General features: G+C 54.0%; 1 protein-coding gene across 1 annotated transcript; it reads right to left on the bottom strand.

Annotated features, from left to right (window-relative positions):
* Positions 1-389: 389 nt before the first annotated feature.
* FGF8 (fibroblast growth factor 8) lies at positions 390-10,126 on the bottom strand. The gene is made up of 5 exons (XM_074830068.1): positions 10,092-10,126; positions 9,957-9,993; positions 7,678-7,858; positions 3,258-3,364; positions 390-2,163 (listed from the first exon to the last, which is right to left on the bottom strand). The coding sequence occupies exons 1-5, from the start codon at positions 10,121-10,123 to the stop codon at positions 1,876-1,878; spliced, it is 645 nt and encodes a 214-aa protein (XP_074686169.1). The 5' UTR covers positions 10,124-10,126; the 3' UTR covers positions 390-1,875.
* Positions 10,127-10,806: the final 680 nt, after the last annotated feature.

Below are 10,806 nucleotides of genomic sequence, written 5' to 3'. Positions count from 1 at the left end.
GCTCATCCAGACCAGAGGAACAAATACTCTCTTTTCTGTCTTGGAAAGCCTCATCCCATGCTTAAAAACAGTGGTCAAGGCTCTATTGTGCTATGTCCCCATTCAGCCTGCAATGGGCCTGCCCCCACAGGGTAAGGAGATGGCATCTGCCCATTAAACCTACAATTTGCTGCAAGGAAAACCACGATTTCCACAAGACTCATCTAGGTCCAAGATCTTGGGGCCTCCTCCCACTTCCCATGTCTGTTCCCTTGGGAAGTGTCTCATGCCAAGTGGCAGCCTCAGCCCCATCCTGCACCTCGACATCTTGCTCTGCCCCTTCCAACCTGCCTCTCCAGCCCCAGCCCCTCCCTGGAAAGCATCAGGCTCAGTTAGACTAATACAAATTTTTAATGCACATATTAAATAAATATTTCAATCATTTCATATTCAATTTGTACACAACCAAAACAAAACAAAAATCCTCAAGGAAACAGAAAAAACAAACAATCAAAAAAGATTGGATGAAAAGTCACCCCTGGTTCTGGCTCCTATCCAGTGTCTTTGTTTGCCCTCCCCGTGAAGAATAATTGCTTTAACCCTTTGGAGAGAGTTGCAGTCCCAGAGCAGCATGTGCAGAGCGGGGCTGGCTGGGGATGTTCACTCAAGAGATTTAATGTTTCCTTCGGGTTTCTTTTTCTAAATAGAAATTTGGGCTTCTGTCAACACTGAAATTTTGAAAGAAAACCTCTCCTTTCCTAGGAGGGCAAGGACAGTGGTATTTCTCATCAAAGAGCAAACCTGGAAGAGACAGTTGACAATGGAAGTGCCAACCACAATCTGAATATTATGACAAAACCAGCCCAAAATGGCTCCACAGTAATTTGTAAACTTTTTTAATTTCATGGATGAAAACTTCCATCTGATAAAAAAATAGACAGAAAAAAATATCATTTTTTGGTGAGTTCACATTTTCCACATGGAAAAAAAAAAAAATACCAGTTACCAGCCCGCTCCATGGCAGCCGTCGCCCACTGCCTCACCTTAGTAGTTTAAAACAAACCAAATGCCAAAGATGCTCTCATGGGTAAGAGGTACCAAGTCAGTTCAGGACTTTCTCTGGGGCATCCATCACCCCCGTCCCCTCCTGAGAAAAAATAAGTTGGGCATTGTGAAGCCAGCAGCATTTTCATAAGGATGCAAGCGGCTTCCAGCAACCCCTCACTCAGCCGAAGAAATAGGTGCATCTGAGGAAGAAAAGCATCCAGCGGTCCTCACCCCGGGCATTGCAACCAGCCCCCACAGGCAGCGCCCACACTCACCCAGGCTGCAAAACCACCTTGGAAGGCCTCCAACCACCTCTGAAATAAATCCCCTCCTCCCTTTAATTTTGTTCCAACCTCTCCATCTTCTCCGGTAAGCATTAATTCAGTTCATTTAAGTAGCACATCGTTCCCAGATTCGGATTTCCTTTTTTTTTTTTTTTTGCTTGTTTGTTTTAAACAGTGATTTTTTTTTTCCTCCTTTCCCCCTAGAGCTACAAAAAAAATACAAAATAATGCATGACCCCAAACAAACTAGAACATTTCTAAGTGAAGGGCTCTTCCCCCTTCACCAGTCTTTGAACGTTTCATTTCTTTTAAAGTTGGAGTACAAAAATAGAGCCTCTCTCTTCTTTTTTTCTCTTTTTGTCTCTTTTTTGTAAAAACCAAACCAACCCCCCAAAATTATCAACATCTAGAGCAGGTAACTTTTTTTTTTTAACCTCCCTCCCCTTTTTTTTTTTTTTTTTTTTTTGCTTAATACCCATATGGGGAAGTCTCTACATATAGTCCACCAAACTCAGAGGAGAGTCCTCCAGGAGAGGTGCAGGCAGGGTGGGCAGAGGTAGGCCCATCAAGGGCCCACCCTGGAGCTGGAGTTTCTAGTCCTTTTACTTCTCCGGTTGAAGGGGTAGTTGAGGAACTCAAAGCGTCTGTGGGGCTCAGTGGTCTGATGTCCCTTGGGAAGCCTCTTCATGAAATGTACCTCCCGTTGGTGCTGCCGGGTCTTGGAACCCTTGCGCGGGCGGCCCTTGCGGGTGAAGGCCATGTACCAGCCCTCGTACTTGGCGTTCTGCAGCGCTGTGTAGTTGTTCTCCAGGACAATCTCCGTGAAGACACAGTCCTTGCCTTTGCCATTGCTCTGAGGAGGGGACAGAGTGGGAGATTTTAAGCAACGGGCACTCAGTCAGAGGGCGGCCTCTCACTACCCCAAGCTGGGCTGGCTAGTGTGGCAGCAGGGTTGCAGTGCTTGTCGGCAGCCAAGGGCTCACTTTTCCCACTTCTCCTACAGGTCAGAATGGTCAAAAATCTGCTTTTCCTCAGAAAGTTGCAGAGAGCAGGCACTGTGGCATGGGCAAACACTGCTCACTGCAGCTCGTGTCCTCAGTGTGATGCCAGCACCAGGCTGCAAGCCCCAATGCAGCTTGTCCCAGCATTTCCACCACACCCATAAGGGGATTTTTGCCCGCTCCTATCCTGCCCCCATCCATGCCAGGGGCTGGATTCCCTCACTGGCATGACCATAAGCAAACTCCATCTCAGTGGCAATTCACCCATCCATCCTATCCCCCCTGAGGTCTTTAATATAAGGAGGGCCATCAAGGTGCAGGAGAGGCGATGGGGGGGTCCATGGGGACGATGCCCACAGATACAGGTGGCAGGGAGCACAGGGGTAGCAGGAGGCTGACCTCCTCCCCATTATAGGCAGCAGCGGGACCAAGGAGGGGACACCCACATCAGCCAGCCCCGGGGAAGGAGCCACCATGGAAAACCCTCCCAGACAATCGCTGTTGCAGTGGGATTTTGCACATCCAGCCCCCTCCACCCCCGGGGAGGGAGCATTGAGGCTTGGAGGGAGCAAGCGTGACTAACTGGCACACAGCGGGGCCTGGCCTTGGGGCCAGCCCCATGGAGCATCTTAACATTCCTGGCACTTGTACCATGTAATCGGGGAGAATAGCCCAGCAATTTGCCTATTTGTTTGGGGAGATACAATTTGCCCCACAAGGCACCCGCCCGCCTCCCTTGCTTCCTTCCCGCTGCCCGAGGCCACAGGATGGCTCATCCTCCTGCCCTCCAAAGGGGTGCCCTGGCTGAACGCCTGGGACCCCCATCCCACCTCCCCATCCCCATGGGTGGGCTCTGTATCGGGTAAGAGCTCCTCTCCCAGCAAGCCCCACTCAGCACCCACAGCGCATCCCTGGCTCTCCCATGCTCTTGACCCCAGCGTCCTACCTTGCCAATCAGCTTCCCCTTCTTGTTCATGCAGATGTAGAAACCTGTGGCTGCCCCCTTGATGCGCACACGGCTCCCGAAGGTGTCTGTCTCCACAATGAGCTTGGCTGGAGAGAGCAACGGGAGGAAATAGAGAGGGAGGTCAGAGGGGCTCTGGGATGGGCCAGGCACAGGGATGGAGACTTGAGCAATGCCTGACACTGGGCACTGTGGGCACACACTGGGGAGGCAGGCGGCTGGGCCAGAGAGAGCCCTAAAATCAAGGCACAAGATTGGCTACCCTGCCACTGTGTCTCTGCGTGACCTTGGTCACATCCTTTTGCAACCCTGAGTTGTGCTGGAGGGGGAGCAGCTCTGCCTTTCCCAGCTCCATGGGACTCAGTGGTTCAGGTGCCACAGAGATGTCCCAGTAAGGAGGCAGGGCAGTGAGCAGGGCATGCACTGGCCGGTGGAGAACATGCCAGCTGCCCTACAAGCCGAGGCAGATCTGGGTGAGCCTGCAGGAAGAAACCAGGCAGGGAGCAGGCAGGCACCCTCTGGAAGTACAGGGCGTGCTGCCAGCTGTCCCCAGCCCAGGGGACACTGGTCCATATCTCTCTTCCGGGCCAGGGCTGCAGGAGGAGCGGTGACTTTGCAGCTGGCAGGGGAGGCGTGAAGGGTATGGCCATCCTTTTAATGCCTTTCACCTTTGCACGAGTCGAGAGGGCGTATTGATTTGGTCTCAGTTTTTTAATGGAGGCATCGATCGACTTCCAAAGGAGCTATGCAAATCGCCAGGTCGATGGGCCGCCTATAAATAGACCTGTCACCTTCCCTCCCTTGCCTCCGCCTTGGGAACCCAAGCCCCAAAGCCCATCCATCCCCAGAGAAGGGGGAGGATGGGGACAGGACATCCTTCTCCCTGGCCCTGCAGTTGCTGTCCCCAGAGCCAGCTCCCCTCCCCAGGCCAAGACCCATCAGGGATGGTGGCTACCTGTTGACACCTCAAAAAGGCTGTGCCAAGAACCAAAGATTTCCCCATGACACCGAATAGCAGCTGGGACTGTCTCATCTCACCACCATCACCTCTTGCCCAGCATCAGCCCCTGTGCCATAAGCACAATTTGGTAAGGTAAATTAGAGCGCAGCTCACAGAGCTTCCAAGTCTATAGCCTTGTTATGGGACTAAGCCCACCGATGCTTTACTTCTCTCTGATCTCTGCACAAGAGCTACTCGGTTCCTCAGGAGCGTCATGCACCCCAGCTTGCACATCTCTACCCCAGGATGTTCAGCCACTGGCAAGCCCCAGCGAGGGCAGCAATGCTGTTCTGGAGCAGGTGGCTTTGCAGGAGGATGCTTTGAATGGCAGAAGGAGGCTGTGGGCACACGCACAAAGTGAAGTGAGCCTAAATCACACTCTGGGCTGGGAGAAAACTGCTGCTTCTCTGTCTCTGCGATGCCCTGATCCAGCATCCCTCGCATGACAGGCACTACTAAGGTAAATGGCACCAAGGGTGGTAACAGCGAGTGGGCAGTGCGGGCAGCGGCTGAGTTGAACAATGGAAGGGGCATCCTAAAATTTGCTGGGGCTGACTGATTCGGTACTGCCGGGCAAGCCAGGCTTGATGCACGTGCAGGCACCCTCTCCTTGCACTCCCTCCTGACAACATCACCCTGCAGCATCTCTCATCCCCAAACTGCCCCGTGCCCACAGCCCCCTGTGATGGATGCACTCGACCCCCCACCCCCCACCTTAACCAAACTAGCAGTAGTTTGCTACAGGCTCCAAAGTAGTCTGACCGGACTCAGAGCTGAGAAATTTGGGAAGAGCCAACTCCAGGGTGTGCCACACCGGCACCAATGCCCAGAGCCTGGCACACACGCAGCATCCCCAAACCCAACCCACGGGAGCCACAGCACTCTGCAAATGAAGCGCTGAGACAGTGACCCCCTAGTTATCTATATTGGGGAAAGGGGGGGGAAATTGATCTCAGAGGCAGTAAAAGGTTTGAGGAGAATTGATTTTTTCTCTGTGAGAGATAGAAAGATCGGAGAGGGAGGGAGGGACAGAGGAGGGAGGGAGGGAGGGAGGCAGGCCTCGGCCCCAGAGAGCACAAAACCCCGCTTTAAAGATGCACATCACTTCTCTTGCAGCCTTTTTTTTTTCTTCCAGAGGGCAGCTGTGATTTACAGCTGCCGGCCGGGTTTGTCGCCCCGCACGAGCCCAGCGAGAGCGCTGCTCCAGCCATGGAGGATGACTACCACCTGTCCCTGGGGACCTGCACACCTGCACGTGACCCGTGCACCCCGCAAACTCCAGCCCCAACCAGTGGAAAACCCCGGGTACAGATGAAACCAGCAAGTCAGCAGGGAGCTGTGCCAGCATCCCCGGCCACTCGCAGGGTTTAGTCCAGGCTGCAGCCAGTGGCAGTTTGGTCGGTGGCAGGCACAGCCCAGAAGGGACGAGCCAGGCTGCACCGGCCACCCGCCTTCCCTTAGAATTAAAAAAAGTCAATCAAATATTGACAATTAAGACAGATAACTGAAAACGCCAGACTCAATGTTAAGTCGGCTGTAAAAATGTCAGCGTGGGGAAAGGGGTCATCTGCAAAAATAAATCAACCCCTTTTACACGCCCACCCCCAAAAATGAGATAAAAAAAGCGCAGAAGGGCAGGCTCGGGGAAGGAGGCTCTTTGCTGCAAAAGTGGATTTCTAAATAACATTTTGGGGGAGCCTTTTTTTTTTTCCCCTTTATTGGGGGGGGGGGGGGGGGGGGGGAGCTTAACATTTTCAACTCTATTCTTTCACTTAAGTGACAGATTTATCCCAGTAAAATTATGTTTCATGCTCAAACTTTGAAGGGAAAGTGGCTACGTAAATGCTGAAAAAATGCAGCGAGACACACTTGATCCCCCAACTGGACTGCGAAGAGGAGAAAGTATTCAGGAAATGTTAAAAAAGGTGAAAGTAAGAAGCGTTTTAATAGTTCTTCCAGACATGGGGGCCTCCCTAGAGATTCATATAGAACAATCCTGAACCTCTATTTTAACATTTACAGACTTGCAACTCTTTTAAAACTTTACATCTGAAAAACTGCTTGTTCTCTTTCTGGTTTAGATCAGTCTTCATTTTCCTCCTTAGCTCTTCAAATGCTTAACCTTTTTTTATTACATTTTAATAGAGTTTTTCAAGCCACCACGAGTCCCCTCCTTCTGGCCTTATTTAAACCTGGTCGTTATTTAAATATGCACTAACTGCCTTTTAAATCCAGGCATTATAGGTCTAAAACAAGACAGGTTTTTTTGCTTGGGAAATTAGCTAATGCCCTTTCAAGCCAGAGCTGCTTTAGGATGGGAATAGTTCATCTGGAAGATTAATGCTGCATGTATGGGATACCATATATACGGAATCTGTGCTTTGCTTGAATTGCTAAAGTCCAGCATGAAATTTTCAGTCAAAGCAAAAGGAATGAAAAAAAAAAAAGGGGGGGAAGAAAGAAAAGTGTTTCTACTAATCTCCCCAAGCAAGAAAGGGAAATTTCATCTAATACCAAAGAAAAACACTTGTGATTCCTACCTACAACACACACAAATACAGGCACTTCCCCGATCTGGGTGCAGGATCAGGCCTTGCAGCGTCAGGGCTCACTGGCCCCGCTGACCCCTGAGCGGTGTTTGACTGCCCCGATGTGTCATTAGCGCAGGCGATCAAAGTATTTCGGCTTTGGGTGTCCCCAGCAGAGGGATCGTGCCCCAGGGTGGGGGCAGAGGTTTTGGGGAGGGGGTGCCAGGGCAACGGCAGAGGGGCTGCAGTGTAGTGCAGGCTCTCATGCATGCCGAGTCCCCCTGCTTTGTCTCCGGAGACACAGCAGCATCTTTGCCCGTGGCCAACTGTCTCGCTGACCCTCCGCTCGGGATTTGTTTTGAAAAGGGAGGGACGGGGAGTACATGGGGAAAATGCCACTTCAGACAGTTCTAGTTTAGGCAAGGTTTGTAAAGCAGCCGTTCCCCCTTCACCCCTCCCCCCGCCACCTTTTCTTTTCCAACTTTCTATTTCTTTTCCAACTTTCTATTTCTTTTCCAAAAGGAAGTCTCAGAGATTCCCAGCCCTGCAAAGAGCTGGGCTGAAATGACCGCTGCTGCTCAGCACACCACAGCCCCGAGTCCTCCGAGTCAGGTGCAAACCAAGAATGAAAAAGAAAGGAGCAGAGCCCATCCTGCAAACACCGGTCCCCTCCCTCGGCACGGGGAACCTGCCCTCACCTTGAATCACACAGCCGCTGATTGCTGACCCCTATGTTCTCCCTTTACAAGCCCCCGCAAGCCGAACGATTTTAATGATTTCTGGCTAACAAACAGGACGGAAATCATCAATCGCTGTGCTGGGCTGCAAACACCTCCCTGGCTCCCCCCCACCCGCCCCCATCGCACGTCCTTACCGTGCACATCCCCATCCTCTGCCATCGCATTGATTTTCTTGTTGTCCAAGATCTGCACATGTTTCCCGCTGGTCCGGCTGTACAGCTGGTAGGTACGGACGAGCCGTCGGCTGAGCTGATCCGTCACCAGGCTCTGCTCCCTCACATGCTGTGTAAAATTAGGTGGGGACTGAACAGTTACCTTTAGGAAATTAAAAAATATACGACACACCATTATAATCTCTACTCCTCAGCGGCGCAAATGGGCTGAGCCGAAATCGCTGGCCTCCAGCCGGGCTTTACAGGGAGGCACAGAGCCGGGACCGCAGTGGTACCTCCTGCACCAGCAAAGCCTCCCTGGGAGAAGGAGCATTAAGCTCTGGGACGCAGTGACCAGAGCCCTTTACAGAGCTGTGCCTGCTCCAGACATGCCCTAAGCAGAGGGGTGCAGGTGACTCGGGAGCACAACAGGGCTCGGTGACCCCAGAGGCCTCCCTGGGACTTGGTGGGTCTCAGCTGGCACTGGGCTACCCGAGATGAGCATCAAGGCTGGGAGCAGGAGGGAGTCTGGGGGGGTGTGCAGGATGGCACTGGGCTGCACCCCCCCAAGGGGCTGACACATTCGTCCCACACCTTTCTTGCCTCTGCAGAAACATACTGCTGCTCCGGCCACCCTGGACATGTACCCCAACCACTGCCCCATCAGTTTCCACAGCTGCCTTTCTGCTGAGTCCCAGGCTCTTTATTTGTTCCCAAACACTCCTCTTTTTGAGCTCTTTAAATACAAATTCCCCAAAGAAGGTAGAGTTATGAGGTATAAGAATTATAAGAAAACTGTGCCTCAGCCCAGGTACTTTGTGGCTTAATAACCCAAGGATACTAACGTGCTACCCGTGCAAACGCATCCCTCATCCGCAGCCAGCTGTTCAGTGCCAGCAGCGGGGTTGTCCCCAGCCCCGGCACCAAACCCGTTAGCCCCAAAGCCGCAGCTGAGCCCATCCTTGCCAGACCCGATGCTGCTGCTCCTGGGTTTTAAATGATTTTCATGAGCAGTCAAACCTGCTCCCCCCTCAGCCCCGGCTCGCGAGCTTGCACAGAAGTCTTTTTCCCCCCTCGTCTCAAATCCCTCTTTTAAGTCTGGAAAGTTTCGCTGCTCCCTGACATTTATAAAGATGTATTCTGAGCAAATGTTAGGAGATAGCTCCTTTCAACATCAGAAGGCTGGGACTACCCCCCGCCACCCCCACGTCAAATGGGAAGATTTCCTCCCATCTTAAACAACAACAACAGAAAAACCCAATAAAAGCAAAAGCCACTGCTCTCCCAAAGCTGGCTTTATAGAGATATCTCCCCTTGACAATGTCATCTCTCTCCCTCTGCTTCTGCCTGTGCATGTGTGTTTCCTATAGACGGGTTTTGGATAATGCAGCAGGATTCTCTCCCCAGCTCTGATGAGGGTACCATGTGGAGGAGAGGTCATTAGCCATGCTGCTATTTGGTCTCCATCTCATACTCCAAAATATTACAGCTATGCTTTTATACAACTGCACACTCCCAGCACTCCTTTCCCTTTGCTTTTCGGCTGGAAACTAGATATTTTTTTTTTCCCAAGGTTCCAGGAAAATAAGTTAAAAAAAAAAAAGAAAAAAAGAAGTAGCTTAAAGGGCATTTTAAACAAAGCTTCTGCACCTGTGATCTCAGGGGGAAGGGGGGCTTCACCCCAGTTTGAAGGTGCAGGGCTCCCAGCGACGCGTGCCTGCTGGAATGCGGGTGTTGTACAAGCTTTGCCCAGGCTGTTTAATCTATTCATGACACTTCTGTCTCTGGCAATACAAACCAGCGATGCTGAAGTCTGACAATTTTAAGCTGAATCAAAACCTGCGCTTTTTAGTAAGGTTTGAGGTGGGGGAGAGGTTTCTCCTTTTTAATTCCTGTTTACTTTTTGGATGAAGCAACGTAATCAAAAAAAAAACCCGGACACGAGGAACGGGGGTATCCGCAGTGCCATTTAGAGGTTGGGGGACGGGACCTAAAGCTACTTAAACACAATCCTGCGCAATTCCTTGAAACCCCGCGTACTCCCCGCCTCGCAGCCCGAGTCTTCCGCACCTTATTTTGCAGCCCGGGGGGGGTCCTCCCTCGGCCGCAGCTTTTTACAGCCGGGCGACTTTTGTCTCCTGGGTTTTAAACTGTTTCTCCTCCCTCCCTCCTTCCCGAGCCCGGGGCGCTCGGCAGCGGCTGCGGGGCACCCCCCCATCCCCGAGGGGCGAACAAAGCCGGGTGGCCAAGCGGGCACTTACCTGGGCTTGCAGGCAGAGGACGAACAAGTGCATTAACCTGGGAGGGGGGAGAGAGAAAGCAGGAGAGAGGTGTGAACCGGGGCGGGGGGGTGGCTGCGGGCGCGGGGCGGGGGGGCTGGGGCTGCCGGTACTCACACGTAGCTGAAGAGCGAGGAGCAGGGGTCCATCGCGGCGCCGGTGCGGGGCCGGGAGCCCGGGACCCGGCGGCGGCGAGGGGGGGAGCGCCCGGGGAGGGGGGGGGCGCGGCGCGGCGCTGCCTTCGGCTCCTCTCCTCCTCTCGCCCTGCCGACGCGTCCTCGCCCCGAGGAAAGGAGGGCACAAGCGGCTACAGAGGGGAAAGGCCCCCGCCGGCCCGCCCGCCCGCCCGCCCAGCCCCCGGGGCGCACGGCCGGCGGCCCCCCGCCGCGGGGCACCCCCCGCCCCGCTCCGCGGCCCCGCTGCTGCCCCGGGAGGCGGCGAGGCCGGCCCGCAGCCCCGACAGCGGGGGCGGGCGCGGGGAGCGGGGGGGTGGTGGCCGCCGCCGCCCCCCGGGGAAGCCCGGCCGGACCGCAGCCCCCCGCGCCCCTCCCCAGCCCGGGGGTACCTGCCGAGGCGGAGGGGGGCGGCGGCGGGCCAGGTGTCGCCGAGCTCGGGACTGGCACTAAGGACCGGGCTCCGCGGCCAGCCGCCAGCGGGACGCCTTCCCCGCCCCGTGCCTCAGTTTCCCCATCTGTAAAAGGGGGTTTAAGGGCTGGGAGGAAGGGGAGGGGGGCGTCGGGGCCGCGGTTCCCCCGCTGGGGGCTCTCCGCTCCGCGGGCGCGTTGTGGATTGGGAGCGGGCGGGCGAGCCCTCCCGGGACGTGCCAGACATT

The sequence above is a fragment of the Strix aluco genome, chromosome 7 (genome assembly GCF_031877795.1).
Source record: "Strix aluco isolate bStrAlu1 chromosome 7, bStrAlu1.hap1, whole genome shotgun sequence".
NCBI lineage: Eukaryota > Metazoa > Chordata > Aves > Strigiformes > Strigidae > Strix > Strix aluco.
This window is presented reverse-complemented; position numbering and strand designations above follow the sequence as displayed.

Coding starts and splice junctions, on each gene's coding strand:
- FGF8 (XM_074830068.1), bottom strand. CDS start 10,123: ATGGACCCCTGCTCCTCGCTCTTCAGCTACGT. Junction 3,365..7,677: donor AGAGGATGGGGATGTGCACG/GTAAGGACGTGC, acceptor TGCTCTCTCCAG/CCAAGCTCATTGTGGAGACA. Junction 2,164..3,257: donor AGGGGAAGCTGATTGGCAAG/GTAGGACGCTGG, acceptor TCCCCTCCTCAG/AGCAATGGCAAAGGCAAGGA.